Raw genomic sequence first — 16,784 nt, 5'->3', positions numbered from 1 at the left:
TCTCCTTCTCTCTCTGTCCTTCTCTCTCCCTCTCCTTCTCTCCCTCTCTCCCTCTCTCCCTCTCTCTCCCTCTCTCTCTCCCTCTCTCCCTCCCCCTCTCCCCCTCTCCCCCTCTCCCTCTCTCCCTCTCTCCCTCCCTCTCCCTCTCCCTCTCCTCTCCTCCTCTCTCTCTCTCTCCCTCCCCCTCTCCCTCCCCCTCTCCCTCTCCCTCTCCCCCTCTCCCTCCCTCCCTCCCTCTCTCCCTCTCCCCCTCCCTCTCCCTCTCCCCCTCTCCCTCTCCCCCTCCTCCCTCTCCCTCTCCCCCTCCTCCCTCTCCCTCTCTCCCTCCTCCCTCTCCCCCTCCCTCTCCCTCTCCCCCTCCCTCTCCTTCTCTCCCTCCCTCTCCTTCTCTCCCTCCCTCTCCCTCTCTCCCTCCCTCTCCCTCTCCCTCTCCCTCTCCCTCTCCCTCTCCCTCCCTGTCGCCCCTCGGGGCCGCCCCGTCCCCCCGTCGAGGCCCCTTTAAAGGCTTGGTGACGTCATACGCCGCGCGCTCCCGCGGGAGCAACAACAACAAACAGCCACGCTCGCGGGGCGCCGGCGCGGGGGGCGTGGCCGGGCGGCCGCAGCAGCCAATGAGCGGGCGCGGCGCGCGCGGCGGCCCCGCCCCTGCCCCTGTGCGCGGGGGCGAGCGCGGCCCGGCGCGGCCCCGGCCCGGCCATGCGAGAGGCGCCCGCGCTGCCCCGCGGCCCCGCCGCGCCCGCGCCCGTGCCCGGCTTCCTCGCCAAGCTCTGGGCGCTGCTGGAGGACCCGCACAGCGACGACGTCATCTGCTGGAGCAGGGTAGGGCGGCCGTGCCGAGGGCTCGGGGGCGGCGCGGCCTGCGGGGCCTGCGGGCGGGGCGGTGGCCAAGGCCGGAGAGGAGGTGCCCCGGCGTCTCGGGGCCCTAACTCTGACCCTAACGCGACCCGCCGGGCCCCTCCTCGTCGGCCTTGGCCGCCATCCCGCCGCTGGCCCCGCAGCCGGCCCGGCGCGGCGGTTCCGGTGGGGCAGGCCCGGCACCCCGCGCTCGGCCCGGGTGTCAGTCCCGGATTCCCGGGTGTCAGGCCCGGATTCCCGGGTGTCAGTCCCGGATTCCCGGGTGTCAGTCCCGGATTCCCGGGTGTCAGGCCCGGATTCCCGGGTGTCAGGCCCGGATTCCCGGGTGTCAGGCCCGGATTCCCGGGTGTCAGGCCCGGATTCCCGGTCACCAGGCCCGGATTCCCGGTCACCAGGCCCGGATTCCCCGGTGTCAGTCCCGGATTCCCGGTCACCAGGCCCGGATTCCCGGTCACCAGCCCCGCGTGGGGAAGGAGGAGGATTAACCGTTGGTCTTCCTTCCAAAGCGGAGGCCGATGCGCCCCGCGGGCACAGGACGCGGACACACAGAGCACACACACACCCGGGATAAGCACCGGGTTTATTTTTCTGCCCTATCATTTTAAAATCCGTAAGATTGTCTTCAGTGCTCTGAGTCGTTTGTCCTTTACAAAGGAAAAGATGAAAAGAAACACAGTGGTTTTGTTCTCTTTGTGAACTGCCTAAAAGGGATGCAAAAAACTCTGCCCGTTTCCGGGAAGTTTGATTTTGAGCAGAGGATAAATCTGGGACCGCTGGTGTCACAGTTACGCCTGGTCACCGCTGGGTTGTGTTGTCTGAACTTTTGGTAACTCGGCAACGTTACTTGGTTATTTTTAGTCATGACATAGCACATACAGTGGAAGAATCCTGTCAGGAGCTAGGCAGACTGATGAAGGGAGATGAAATCTCTCTAGTGGTGTGAATTCCATTGTGTCTGAGCAATGCTTATGTTTCCTGTGGACAAGGAGAGCAGGTTTTTAGAACAATTTTGCTTTGGATTAAGATCAAAGCATCAGGGCTTTAAGAAAATACCCTATTCAGCAGAGGTGATCCATGTAACTGTGGCTTTGGGTTAAAACGTTTTAGTCCAGTCCCAAGTACTCAGAACTATTTCTACAGATAGTTCCCTTGGCGAAGTGTTTTGCCTTTCTCTGCTGTCAGAACTGTCTCTGCTGATTTATGGTCTTCACTTAAGAGCAAGGCCTTTGAAAAGCTGTGTTTGTTCACTAACTGTTATTCCTGCTTATTTCCTAGAATGGCGAGAATTTCTGCATTCTGGATGAGCAGAGGTTTGCCAAGGAGCTGCTCCCCAAGTACTTCAAACACAACAACATCTCCAGCTTCATACGGCAGCTCAACATGTGTAAGCGGCAGCTGTGGCTTCGTGTTCTCTCTGCCAAGTTCTTTGCTCCTTGGCTTCACTTTGAATTTCTTTAAAGAAGCAAGTGGACTTGGCAGGTCTCATCCCTGAAAACCTGGGTTCTGGCCTTGAGTTTGTTTTGCCAAAGAAAACACCAGTGATGGAGCTTGGCTTAGTCTTTGATTTTTGTGTTTCAGCTCTGAGTCCTTTTGAACAACAGCTGTAAGAATATATGCTGGTGCCTAAACCTGGGAGAGCTTCCCTGGGCTCCAGTGGTGCTGTTGATGTGGCAGCAAACATGTGTGCACCCAGGGGAGCAAAGGCTGTGTGTGCACTCATACACCTAGAATGTGAGAAAAATTGTCTGGACTTTGGGCTGCCACTGCTCTTGCCTGCATTGTTGTGTTGGAACCAGATCAGTCTCGCCGATGGGCTGAGCTGCACTACCTTTCTCGTTATGTTTTCTGTGCTGGACTTCAGCATTGTGTGGCAGGCAGAGGGGTGCAGTGCTGGGGGTAATCAGGGGCTGCAGGGTCCAGCAGGAACAGCTAGAGAAGCTTCTGGGCCCAGTGGAGGGGCATACTGCATAGGGGATGCTGCCGTGGAATTCCACTGGGAGCGAGGGGGAGGAGCTCTCTGTCCTTGCCCAGTAGGTTTGCCTGGATCTCTTTAGCTGATGCCTGTATAAATTTTGTGAGACATGAGACAAAGCACAACCCATTTAGTCTCTGGACAGAGAGTAGATGCGCTGCTGTTTGTAGGATCCCATCACTTAAATGACAAAGGGTAATCCAAAGAAACAATTGTCATTTTCTTTGTAGCAAGGGTAAGTGTGAAAATGCAAATATCCCCTTGAGGACAAGCATTGCAGTGGCAGCTCCTTTTCCTGCTGGCTTTGTACTGATAATGCTGTTGGGGCACAGTCAGGCTGGAATGCATGCAATGTTTAAGATCCTGAGTGAGGAGAGAGATGGGTTGGTCTGTCAGCTCTGTCCTGCATCTGCTCTGTGGTGCTTGGGCAGCGATGGACATAGGCCTGGCAGTGTCTTACTTGGCACAGAGCGTTCTCCATACTGGGAGAAGGTGCTGTGCTGCAGGTGTTGGCTCAGGCAGGGAACCAGCTTCTCTATCTTGCTTTGTTCTGTAGACCATGTTGGTACGTGGCAGCATTTGCTCTGCTATGTGGTTGTTGGGGATGAAAGGGGAAGATAAGATCCACCATTGCTTCGCTTGCACTGGGACAAGATTCTATTTAGGATGTCATACCAAGTCTAATTTCTGACTAACTGCTGTGATGGTTTGAACGTGGCTGTCTTGCCCCTGGACACTTGCAGAGCTCTGCCACACAGCTGTGCGTGCAGCCTGCCAGGGCATTCCATGGGACTGGGGACATGTTCCCCAGCTGTGAAGATCAAAGCAGTGAAATCATTGAGCAGCAACAAAGCTACTCTGTCTGTTTTTCCCAGTTTCTGCTCCCAGTAACTGCAGTGCTGTGGGTATTTTGGTAGCCTTTGGCTACCTTTAGCTCTGTGTTTTTCTCCCAGTCAGCATTGCCCTGGCAGAAATGCCTTTGTTGATTCCTCTCCACAGATGGTTTCAGAAAGGTGATTGCTCTGGAGAATGGTATCATTACAGCAGAGAAAAGCTCAGTCATTGAATTCCAACACCCTTTCTTCAAGCAAGGGAAGGCACATCTACTGGAAAACATCAAGCGCAAGGTACAGTCCAAGCATGTATTTACTTCACTTTGGTATGAAACGTGACCTATTAAGAGCATGTATCAGGGTTTCAAACACAGCCAGCAAATGCCATGGGAACTAAGGCTGTACATCCTGTTGCAGGCTGGTGCTTAGCTGGGACTCCTTACACCAGCTTAGACAAACCCACCGCGCTGTTGGCAGCGCACTGGGGTAGGACCACGTTCTGCATCTCCATTAAACCAGAGTGCTTCACACAGACTTCATATCCCTGATTGCAGCTTAGCATGGGCTGCAGTGCTGTCAGTGTCTCCAAGTCAGAGAGAGGCACAAAGTGAAAGAAGCAAAAGAAATACATTCCCATTTGGCACGCATTGAAAATAAGCAAGGGCATCAGTAATCAGTTCAGTTGGGTGAGTTTACATAAATAATATTGTTCCTTCAAAACTATGTTGCCGCTGAGCTACATCTTTATGAGCACTTTCTGGTTTTCTCCTGTACGTTCAGGCTTTGTCTGATCTGTTTCTGCACAGGTGTTTATCCTCTATTGGCACATAACTGCCCGTAATATCCTAAGGAAGAGAGTATCATGATACATCATGTTGACATTTGAACGGCAGACTCTTCTCTTCAGTCTGTGGTCAGGTGTGGCTGCACTGCCCAGGGTAATAAAGGCCCAGGGTAGGCTGGAGAGCCACAATTGTGTTTGGATCGATTCCTCACTGAGCTGCCCCTGCTCGGAGCCAGGATCGATTCCCAGTGCTGGCTCAGGGCTGTGCTGCCCCCAGTGCATGTCCCAGCATCACACGTGACAGGGCAGGCAGCCACTGATGTCAGGTGTGGCACCGTGTGTCCCAGGGGTGGGGCACAGGGTGGAGTGTTCTAGATGGAAAGACAAAAGCTTGGCTTAGTGCCAAGGACATCCATATAAAGTATCAAATAGGTTGCTGCCCAGGAAATATTAGTGATTTTTTTGCAAAATGGTTATTAGTTTTCCTGCTCTTTGACTGCCTGCCTGGAATGGAGCCATATTCCGGTATTGGCTGTAAACTGGATTTCAAGCCTCTGTCAGGAATGCAGGTTTGAATGCAGGATTTGCTTTACTTACTCCCTTTCACTGTCAGCTCTGCTGGTGTGCAGCCACCCTGTGTGCCTTCACAGAATACCAGAATGGTTTGAGTTGAAAGGGGCCTTAAAAGCTCATCTCATTCCTCGCCCTGCCATGGGCAGGGACACCTCCCACTTGTCCACGTTGCTCTAAGCCCCGTCCAGCCTGATTTGGTACACTCCCAGAGATGGGGCAGCCACATCTTCTCTGGGCAGCCTGTGCCAGGGCCTCACCACGCTGATTAGCCAGCTGGAGACTCTGAAGGGCAGTTTCTTGCAGTTGGGCAGAATGTTTGAGTTTGGCCCTTTTTTTAGGGGCTGGCTGCATCTTTCAGGTGTCTTCCCCATGGAGAGGTGGTGTGCTGAAAAGAAATCAGGCAGCCATGAATTCCATTTGGGATGCACCCTGTGTACATTGGTTATTACCTGCAACAAGCAGCAAAACTTCTAGACTGCAGACAGGGAGAAGAACTGTCAGACTCTTCAGTCCATCCTTTGCACCACGAGAATGTGTTAAGAAAATAGTTAGTCATGTCTGGGGAGTGATTGCACAACAGCTGTGTTCTGTTCCAGCATGAAGGGATGGGATGTTGGTTTATGACACCATAGATCTGTTCTGGAAGATGGAATCTGTTAGTCAACCTGCATGGAGGTTCTCTCACACCTCAGCAGGCCAATCCCAGATGCGTTCACCTTCTCCTTGAAATTTAGTAGAATAACAAGGAAACTCCCAGCATGCTGTAGGTTGGGAGGGACATCTGTTGCAATTCTGTTTGGTTCAATTATAGTCAGTATTTGGCAAAATGATGTTTAAAATTATGCCCACAAAACCTGGATGTGCCATTTAGAGCTGGGATGCACTGCTGGCAGATTTGCTCACACCCAGAAGGAATATGATCATCTTGTTCTTCTTTCACTGTCAATTGTGTTTTGCTCTTGGCTGGTGTTTGCTTTGTGACACTAGGGGGCAAACTGTCACCAGATCTGGCAGAGAGCCCCCAGGGAAAGCCCTGTGTTTTTTATTATGAATTACAATCATGAATCTACTGTCTCCAGGTACAAAGTGCTAGTCTCATGTGTTCATTAACATCTTGGTTTTTTCATACAGCGTAGACTGTCACATGCACCAGTTGTGGTGCTTTGAGACATGTAAGAATGGCAGTGTTACCTGGTCTTGTACCTGAGCCTGTACCTGTCCTGCAGACTGACTGCACTCTGCCTGCAGCAAGGAGAGTGCAAGGCAGTGTTTGCAGGAGAGCATGTGTACCTGTTCCAGGTGTCTGCAGTGAGAACCGAGGACCTCAAGGTCTGCACAGAAGATTTGCACAAGGTCCTGTCTGAGGTGCAGGAGATGAGAGAGCAGCAGAACAACATGGATGTCAGGCTGGCTAATATGAAGAGGTAGACTCAGTTGTTTCAGAGGTGCTTATACATTGAATGTGGCTTATATCTGATGGAGCTTGGCTAAATATGGGTCTCCTTTGGACTGGAAACAGGTGAAGCTGTTATTTTCCTAATAATGCCCATTCCACCCCACACAACATTCTGAATCTTGTTTATTTTATAATTCAGTTTAGAGACTGGAGATTAAGACTGAGAGCTTGTTGACTGTCTCGAGATTGCACTTTGGTTGCCAGCACCTCTGACAGTTTTTTAGGGCAATCGAAACATTTCCTTTTCTGAACACAAACAGGATTAGATGCAGTGAGGGACAATTAGTGTTTGGTTTTCTTTCTAACTTGAAGTGGACTTGCACATCCTCATCTCTGTTCCTGCAGATCCTCTTCATACAGGCACTAGTAATTCATTCAGGTCATTGGTATGCCAGCAGGTACCAAGCTCAGAAGATCCTTTACTTCCTCTGTTCTTTAAAAAAACCCGAACTGTCCTGAGGCTGTCGGCGTTTGGAAACAGGCTGAGTTTAACACAAAGTCTTTATTCAGTGGCTTTGAAGCAGTACCTCAGATCAAGATTGCTGATGGAGCAGCTGTGGATGAGGGTGTACTTACTGAGTGTTTGGTCCAGCCTAATGAAAAATGGAGCTAAGTTAACCCATAGTTTATGCTAGTGGATCAGATTAACTGAGAGTTACCCATAGAGGGAACATTGCCGTTGGTCCTGCAAGGTACTGTGAAAGTTTGAAAGCTGTAAAACTAGAGCATATAAAGTAAACTCTGTTCACCCTCTGTCTTCTGATTTATTCTGCATTGCAGAGAAAATAAGGCCCTGTGGAAAGAAGTGGCAGTTCTAAGGCAGAAGCACAGTCAACAACAGAAGCTGCTGTCTAAGGTACCATTGCAGCATCTTCAGTGCTACCATCCTTACTCCTGCCTCTGTGATACTTCATGGCATTCTTTGCTTATGTAGAATGACAAATGACACAGAGCTGAACAGGATATACTAATACAGCATAAAGAAAATGTTCACAGTTCCTGAGTGTCCCAGAAGTAGCTCAGTAAAGAACCACGAGCAAAGCACTAAGGAAAAGTCATAGTAGGATGTCAGTGTGTGGAGGCAGTGCATGGTAACAGGAGCCCAGAACATGAGATTGCAGGCACATGGAACAGAGTCTGTGAAAGATCTTGGACCAGGACACACTTAGACCACTTGTGAAGTGAATATGGAACCTGGAGACTGTAGGACCTTGTGCACTGAAACAAATTTTCTCTGGTTTATCCCTCAGCTGTTTCTGGTCTGGAATCCTCTAGTGACTTGTACTGTTATATTGCACTTCAGAAAAAACCCAACTGTGCAAGTGGGATAAGTTCTGTGCAATTTGTAACTTTCATTTTGGTTCTTAAGATACAATTGGAAATGGATTTTTAATTTGCCTGTTAATTTCAGTCACATAACTACATCATTTTGCAGTAAAATCTGAATTAAGAATTTAATGTTAGGATTGCTATGCTGACCACTTGGTTTTGGTGTTTTTTTTCTGTTTTTCCTTTTTAGATTCTTCAGTTTATACTAAGTTTGATGCGAGGAAATTACATTGTTGGGGTGAAAAGAAAAAGGTAATTACTTGATAGGTCCCAGATCAGTGTCATGTGAATTAGAGGCATAAATCAGCTTTTAGTGTATGAAGGATGTTTTTATCACTTGTATATCCAAACTTGAGAAAGCTGATGGACGTTGAATCAAGCACAAAATAAAGATTTCCTCCTTACTACTAAAAAATTAGGTGGGAAGAGAATATTCTGTACATGTTCAATTCCAAAGGGCACAGTTATCAAAACTGGTAACTCTCAAAACGTGGATGTGGGACTGACTTCTTCCAAACTACAGCGTGCATCTATTGCAGGCTACTGCAGTGCCCTTCCTGCCACACATCCCAAGGCCAGGCTTCCTATCAGTGAAACAATGATTGTCCTCACCATCACTGCATGTATTGGGCCCTGCTGCACCTCCTTCCTGTGGACCTGAGGATGTATAAAGCTGTGCTCTGTTTCAGGTCTCTCACGGATGCTGCGGGTGCTTCGCCGTCCAAGTACAGCCGTCAGTATGTCCGCATCCCTGTGGAGAGTGGCCAAGCTGTAAGTCCCCCAGGGGAAGAGGCAGTGGGTTGAACAGGGTGGTACACAGTGATGTCAGTCTTCCCTGTAGCTACAAATGCACCCATCCTGTAATCAAATGCTCTCTTTTTTGCAATGGGCAGATTTAGAGCGTTGGTCTGGCTGTAGAATCGTGCAAATCAGTACAGCTGGTTGCAGATAAAATCTGAACAGGAAAGAGAAGCTGCAAGAAGAACGGGTCTTCAAAATAAAAACAGGTCAGAGCCTCTGGTTTACTCGTTATGTGCTGTATCTGCAGATGGCTTTTTCTGAACATAGTGCAGATGAAGAGGATGGACATGGCACAGGTCTCATCATCCGAGATATCACTGACTCCCTGGAAAACGCCACTGATGGCCTCCTCACTGTGGCACACACGAGTGGCAGAGCCAGGTATGTCCAAAGCACATAAAGTGTTTATGCCTGGGTTGTTTAACTTGTGTTAGTGATCCACTGTGATTGTGGGAAACAGCCTCTCTGAATGTTCACACCATTTGTGCATGACAGGCCTGTTGTAGGTTCTCCTTTTTACAACATACGGCATTGGCCATGGTCAGAGCTTGTGTCTCTTCAGGAGTGCCTGGAGGCCCGACAGGCTGATGGGCACTTCAGATTTAATTTGCTGAGGCTTTTCCTTCAACAATTAGGCACATACTTGACTTGTCGACTGAACAGGGACCTGAGTGCATATATAGGTTATAAGCTAATAAGCAATCCAAAATGCATACTGGTTACTGACAGACAAATGAAGATGTAGAGTTTTATCTCCAGTCTCAATACTTCTCTCACTAAGCATAGCCTAGGGAAGGCATTCTCTGTGTGGCAGCAGATTGTAGTGAAAACCCATTTAGTAGATAATGCCCAGAGAGAAATACAGACCAATTTGGAATCTTTTCTTCCAGAGTCTGTCAGTTAGGAGTTTCCCTCCTGCCTAATTTCCATGTACTGTATTGCTGCTTTTAGCCTGGGAAAATGGAGTGTTTTGCTCTGATATATACTCTCTGGATAAGCTGTAATGAGAGATTCTTCATCTGCCTTTAGAAAGACACTTTACTGCTTTATCTAAAGACCAGTTCATTGTTTGAACCCTTGACTACTTCACCTTATTAAGATTTGGGATGCTAAACCTGAAATGAATAGTAATGCAGTTGATGAATTCTCCTGTATGTTGTTTGTGTTTGGGTTACATTTTAGAGAGCCACAGGCAGCTGTGGATCCTGGCTTACCTCTTTGTCAAGTATTGGAGCCGAGTGAGTTGAATTGTGCAGAACTTGTCCCACCAGTTCCTGTAAATGAAGTCAGCAAACCCAGTGAACTCAGCAATGCTGCTGTGGAGCTCCACACTCCACAGCCAAATGCTCCAGAGGACCCCGTGTCAGTGATTGACTCCATCTTGAATGAGAACAACTCTGGAAACCAAAGCGATCCTTTGCTGGACAGGTATTAACTTGTTTCTGGAAACTGCTACACTGTCGTCACCTTGTGAGATCCTGTCAGAGTTTTGGAGGGTGTTTGGCAGAATGTAGGAAATCAGCTTTTGAATTGTCATTAATGAAGTGACTTCTCTGTGCCCCTGTTAGAGGGCTTGAAAAAGCCAAGGGTTGGCATCACACACTGAAAAAGGGCAGGTTCCCCTGTCACCTCTGTGGTAATGACTGTGCCTGACTGGTAGTGTGTCCATCTGGGGCCTGTGGGGGTCAGTCCGTCCTGTCAGGCCGCTGTTGGCACTGCCAGGGCCTGCTGAGCAGCAGGTGAAGGGCATGGATCTCAGGCATGCCCCATGGCCATTTTGTCCTGGGACCTGGATGTGGATTGTCCCAGTGGGTGTTGGGTCACTGTTCTTTCCTTTCTTTGCCCCTCATTTGTGGAAAGGTGTTTCCTGTGTGCCCTGTCGGATCAGACACTGCTGGATCAGGGATGTGGGCTGTGAATTCCTGCTCCACAGCAGCTGTGCGAGCAGCTCCCAGCCTTGCTCCAGCCCCTGAGCTTTGCCAGTGCCATCACTGTGGCTTGCAGGAGAGCTGGATCGAGGAGCAACTTTAATTCTTGCTCCTATAGCTCTCCTGCTGTGGTCAGTGGCAGGTAGGAAGATCAGGGATGGTATCCCAGCACTTGTGTGATCTGAAAGCCCTGTAGTGCCTTCCTTCCTGGGCACTGGGAACTGCCTGTTCCTCACAGCTGGGAATTCAGTACAGGAGAAGCTTGTGGCACAGTGAGACACTTGGTATGGGCACTGTGCCTGAGCTGCCTTTTCATTTCCTTCACTGTCTCTCGTGTCCTGCCCACTGTTCTTGGAAACACGTCCAGCTGGGCAACAAGCTGTTTTTATAAAGTCGGTCAGAGTTCCTTCAGGCCCAGATTATTTCCATCCCATTGCTTGTCATTTATTGTCCCCAGGGAAAAGGCATTAGACCTTAGTTTAAACAGATATTGGTGTACAGGCTGGGATCTGAGAAAATTCACCAGGTATTGAAACGAGGGAGGAAATAAGTAAGGAAGGAGGAGCTGCTCTTTGACCCAATAGCTGCTGTTGTGCTTGCTGTTCAGGTGGTCTTCCTTGTGCCTGTACCTCAAATTGCTGGAGCTACAGGAATTCAGTCTCATCTGTTGGGCTGTTTGGGATTGTGGGCAGAGAAGGCCCTGCTTGCCAACTGTGCCTTACAGTACTAAGTAATTTTGTTTTTTCAGAGAAGAAATTCAGGATTTTCTGAACTGCATTGATGCCAGCCTTGAAGAGCTCCAAGCAATGCTGTCAGGGAAGCAGTACAGCTTCGGTGCCGACGCGTTCAGCGATGTGAGTGTCTTCTCACTGTTTATGATTTCTGAGAAATACTGCTCAAATTGCATCATAAAATGTTATGGGTTTGTTCCATGTTGTAGTGGATGAGGGAGGGAAACATCCTGAAAAGCAAATAGTTACAGATAGAACGATTTGTAGGCATTCACAGTGTACAGGGGAACATTGGAAACCTTTCCCAGGTCATACAGGATTTCTGTTCTATGAAACTCAAGGGGTGGGAAAAAAAGAAAACGTTAGCCATCCTTCTCCTTTAGAATCTTTAGTCATATATCATTATCATGTATCATCCTGACTGTATATTTGATTATGCTTTCTGATATGGAGTGAAACTCAGCTGTATTCCTGGAATCACTGGGAAATACGGTGACCTTTTCTTCTCCTGTTACCTCAGTTTACTGCCCCAGATTGAAGCTCCTGGCTGGAGGCCCATGGAGGAGCCACTGTCCCCGTGCATCAGGGGAAGGAGTGGCATGCTGTTCTTGCTGTCCCTTCAGGACAGTTTTGTTTCAAGAACTCTTACTAGTTGACATATGGTCTGGTTTTATTTTCAGACATTTAATCCTGAGCTGCCAGCCCTGGATATGAGCTTGATGGAAACTCCCCCTGGTATGGAAAATGTAAGAGTAACATTTGCTTCTGTGGTAGAGAGGGCAAATTCTGGGAGCTGAATCTTGTAGGATGCAGCCTGAGGGTGGGGCTGGGGCACAGCCTGCAACTGCCAGTTCATCCCATCTGTCTGACCCCAGTGTGTCAGTCAGCAGTGTTGGCATCTAGGAATTTAACAGGGATCTTCAGATGATTTCCAGTTCTACATTCCTAGTGCAGTTACACACTCAGAAATCCGTCTGAAGATTGAAGGATAAGTCCTAAATGAAAATTGTAATGCCATGCACTGTATTTGTTCTGAATGTCACTGTATGGGATTTCCTCAGAGGACAGACAGTTCAGCACAAACTTAGTTCTCTTGGTCCAATTCTGAAAACCGATTCATGCTATAAAAGAAAACTCTTGCCAGTGTTATTTGTATTGTCGTCCTGAAGTAATATTTAAACTAGGACTTCCCAGTCAGAAGAATTTAGACCATAACTGATGTGAAATGCAGCTGTATTTAAGTAGTGCCTGCAAAATGGAATTGTATGATGAAATAATTTTTCACTATTATCCCAACAAGACAGATTATAATAAAGCCTCTGGTTTGGAAGGTAAAACAAATATTTGCTAGTCAGAAACCTGTTTGGCTTAATAGGTTGTCTGTGTTTCACTGTGCCTCCTTCTGAGAGCTCCTGCGTGCAGGTCCTCAATGGGCTTACTGCTCAGCTGCTCCATCTCTCTCCTCCTCCTTTCACCTCTTAATTCTCTTAACCAGACAGTAAATACTTGGATTTTGTTGTTGTTAAACATTCTGTCTTAACTCTCTGTCTGCTTTGTTTCAGGTGGCAAACTTGGCAGAGAGCACTGAAGGTCTGGGAGTGAGTGAGAGGGAAACAGTGGGAAGCAAAGGTGAGTAGGAAGGAACACTGAGCACTATGACAGCTCCAGACTCTTCCAAAACTGGGTATTGAAATGGAATGTTTGTAGCCTGTCATATGGTTTGTCTCCTTCTCTGGTCTGGCCTTAAAATTTTTGTGAAGATTGGGATGTTTCACTGATCCTGAAGCTGTGCCTCAGTCTAAAGAGGCCCATCCTGTGCCCTGTGGTGATGTTGACTCTCTTCTTTTTCACATAGAAACATGACACAAGTTCCACAACAGGGAGCAGAACTGCAGATGAATTTGTGGCAGTATCTCCTGTGCAGGCTCAGCCCCCTCCAAGGGCAGTGCTGCCATTGCAGCCACTGGAGCCAGGGGCTTGGAGGGGGCTTCAGGCAGTGTTGGCAGACACGGGGGCGATGGCTGCTCTCTGGTAGCCATGGCTGTAGGGGGTTCCCAGCCCAGCCTGGGGCTTTCCTGTAGTGTGCCAAGTTTTGAAGCAGCCTTTCCAGGTTTCCTTGCCTTGAATAAGAGCCTTCACTTAGTGAAAAACTTTGAAATGGTTGTTTTCCCCCAGATATGCAGCTGATCCAGTACAGGGCCAACCCTCTGCTTTCCTTATTTGAAGAACAACCTTCAGGTGAAGCTGCAGGGAAGATGGAGGATCCAAAAGACTTTCTGCTGCCTCCGCTGGAGGAGAAATCTGCTCTGCAGTCTCCATCAGGCAGTGGAACTGTTGTGCCACTCACACCTCCAGCAGGCCAGGCTGAGTCTCTGGACACTCTGGGAATGGGGGATCCACCTCTCCTCCCAGAAGATGGGAATGGAGAGTATAAACTGTTTCCACTCCTGCTCCTCAGTCCTGTTGCTAATTTCATAGATGAGGCCTCTGAGATAGAAACTGCTTGAACTCACAGAACATCTGCAACTGGCTTAGTGCTGTGGAATAGTCACCACTGGAGTGGAGCAGCAAGAAGTGTGAGCTTTGTCCTCACCTGCTTCCTGGAGACCCTGTTCTGCACAGACAAGTGGAAGTTCTGTTGCTGCAAGCAAGGAGCACATCTGGGAGAACTGAACAGAAGCTCAGAACAAGAGCTGGTGGAGTGAAGGCACTAGGCAGAGGAGTAGAACAACCTCTCTGTAAACATACCACAGTATATTCCATAACTTTTTATTCAATATCCTTACTGCAAGAGGAAATCTGTTTGTAAAGTTTGGCTGGTTTTTTTGGGGGGGGGATTGGTGTTTGTTTTTATTAGCTGGATAGTAACATGGTGTGTAATATTTTAAACTTGAGTTTACTCTTTGGAGAGCCTGCTTCAATAGGTGGCTTGTCTACTGTTTGGAATTTTGTTTTTAATTTGAGATTTCTTTTTTGATAGTTTGTGGCTACAATTTTTTGCATCTGCTTAGATATCTTCCGTACTCCTAGATTTGCTCCTAGGTATAGGGAACATTTTTCCTATGGAAAATGACATTTTAACTGTGGAGTATTATTTCTGGCACGCTAACACACATCCATTGCCCCAGACTGTAGGAGTTGTGGTAGGAAGTGCTTGCCCCCTGCGTAGCTGATTTCTCATGCACATTGCATGGCAGTTCTGGGGTAACCTGCCCCCAGCTCACAGGCTGTGTGTCCTTGGAGATGGTCAGTAGGACTGACTCATGTCTAGGAAAGGTCAGCAGCTGCCCCTCAAATGAGAAGGGGGGCCCTGGGGCTTGACGTTGCAATTTCTGCCTATGGAATCTCAAAGCCAAGTTAACCAGATGTGTCTTGAGTCCTTTTGACAGCGAATTACAAAAAACTAGTGTCTGCTTCATCAAAAAGTCTTTCCCCAGAATTTCTGCACCGTTTTCCCAAGTTCTGTGAGCAGCTGCACTGTGGAGCCCAGCCCACAGAAACCTGCTGTGTGCCGAAGGAATACAAACTGCTGGGGCTGCAAGAGGCCTGGATGCAGGTAGAACCCCCTTGCACAGTATCACCTGATACTTCCTACCAGCACAATTACATGAATTTTTTTCCAGTTTTAGGAATTCAAGCTACCTACAGGCTTTGTTCTCTCCAGAGTTCCTGAACTAATAAGTTTTGAGCTCTTTTATATTCAATAACAGAAGGTAATTAGATTTTCTGAAGCCTGCTAGATAATTCATGTTACCTGTGCTGGCCTGACTTAGTTGAATTTATGCTTCACTGTCAAATCTATGAGTTGCAGAGAAGGGTGCAGTTCCTGAGTGTGTGTGTCTGTGAAATGCCTTCAGAGTCATTTTATTATTGTGCTTTTGTACCTGTTCTTACCTCGTGACCCTTCATGTTTCCATCTTTTGAATTGCCTTTTGTCAAGTTTGTATTATTCAAGTGTTTCAGTCTTTCTTTCGCTGACTTCTTGAGCCCAAGGGCTGAGTAGTCTCAAGTTTTCTTGAGCTGAAGGGAGAGGAGGAGGTGAGTTGTATCTGTCCTGGGCCTGGTTTGGTTTGTTAATTCTTCCCCAAATGCCACAGTTTTGCCAAGAGTGAAACTGAAAACCAGACTGTCCTGGTGTGCTGTTCAACATCACAAGGCTCTGACTTTCTGCACAGGTTGGATGGTAGTTCCTCTCAAGGATTAGTGTCGTGTTCTTCTGCCACGGAGTCCTCTCCCCTGCTCACATCTCACCACTGGGTGTTGGGTCTGAGTGCATCATGGGCTCTTACTACACTTTGTTAAGAAGTTAAGACACCAAGGCTTAAGAAAATTGAAAAAAAATTGCAGAAAAAAAAAAAAGCTTGTGCATTTGAGTGTCTGGTTTATGTACTGGTCTGGGAAAAGTGTTTATTTATGCAAGTTTCCTAAGAGAGATTGCAATGGAAAGGGGAAGGCTGAATAACAAAAACCCCACATGCTGAAGTAATTAAACTCAAGAATTGCAAAACCATTACTGAGTTTCTTGTACATTCTTTGTGTGTGTTTCTGTATGTGCCAATACTTCCCAAACCTGTTTACTGATTTTTCCAGAACTAAGCGTTCATGTTCATCTTTCACAATGCAGCTGCTGCTGGTTCAGAAATAACTGGGGTGCTGAGGACAGCCTGGTGCCTGTTTTCCAGGGTGCAGGAGGGCACCTGGGACTGGTTTTTTAAAGGTGGTGATGCTCAAAATACTGTTTGTGCTGACAGATGTAGCAGATGTAGTGCACCTTTGCACATGTTCTCCACAGGCTCCCCAAGCAAAGGCCCTCAGCTCCATAAAGGATGGATTAAAACATTTACTGGACATAACAAATGGAAACAAGGACCAGCCTTCATCAGCTGTAGTGTCAGGCAGACCCAGGATCCAGATGTGACACCCTGTGCAGACCCTGCCAGGACTAACTGGCACTGTGGGGTTTACAGTTTTTGTAGGATTTTCCTAGAGGTAAGGAGCTGTTCGTCATTTCTGCTGCCAAGAAAAAGGATGCTTATATAAACATGCTCCTCCACTTCAGGAAAAGGATGAGGATGTGGAAGTGGGGTTGGCATCTGGAGACCGAGACAGACTCCTCTGCTGAGTCTGCCTGCAGCCCACCCAGTGCACCTGCAGCCCAGCCCAGCCCAGCCTGTGTCAATACCGTGGTTGGTGTCTCAGAGAAGCTGGTGAGAAAGTGAATTGTGAGCATCCTGGTGGTTCAGCTCCTTATGAGTCCTTTCTCAGATCTGTGAGTGTGTAATGTGCATGTTAAAGCTTATTTGTTACAAAGCAATGCAAGGAGGAAAAGAGATTGAAATAGTTGCTTAGGAATTAAACAAAGGAAAATATTTTTAAAAATAAATAAAAAAAACAAGTAGGGGGGAAGCATACTCAGCAGGAAACATGAAATAGAGTAGAAATAATTTTTACTTTCCTCTTCTGACCTTCCCTTAGAACATCTGCTCTACACAACCTCTGACAGTGGTCACTGAGACACTTGT

The 16,784-nt window shown here is 48.1% G+C and overlaps 1 protein-coding gene across 2 annotated transcripts; it reads left to right on the top strand.

Annotated features, from left to right (window-relative positions):
* Positions 1–634: 634 nt before the first annotated feature.
* On the top strand, positions 635–15,772 carry LOC139678496 (heat shock factor protein 3-like). 2 transcript variants are annotated; one of them, XM_071569368.1, is made up of 13 exons: positions 635–819; positions 2,131–2,239; positions 3,827–3,954; positions 6,317–6,441; positions 7,254–7,329; positions 7,993–8,054; positions 8,492–8,573; positions 8,851–8,984; positions 9,786–10,031; positions 11,280–11,385; positions 11,943–12,008; positions 12,825–12,891; positions 13,438–15,772. In XM_071569368.1, the coding sequence occupies exons 1-13, from the start codon at positions 697–699 to the stop codon at positions 13,767–13,769; spliced, it is 1,656 nt and encodes a 551-aa protein (XP_071425469.1). In that variant the 5' UTR covers positions 635–696; the 3' UTR covers positions 13,770–15,772. The 2 variants fall into 2 exon arrangements, with proteins under 2 accessions (XP_071425469.1, XP_071425470.1); XM_071569369.1 differs by lacking the exons at positions 6,317–6,441; positions 7,254–7,329.
* Positions 15,773–16,784: the final 1,012 nt, after the last annotated feature.

Source organism: Pithys albifrons, chromosome 14 (genome assembly GCF_047495875.1).
Source record: "Pithys albifrons albifrons isolate INPA30051 chromosome 14, PitAlb_v1, whole genome shotgun sequence".
In the NCBI taxonomy this organism is placed as follows: Eukaryota; Metazoa; Chordata; class Aves; order Passeriformes; family Thamnophilidae; genus Pithys; species Pithys albifrons.
This window is presented reverse-complemented; position numbering and strand designations above follow the sequence as displayed.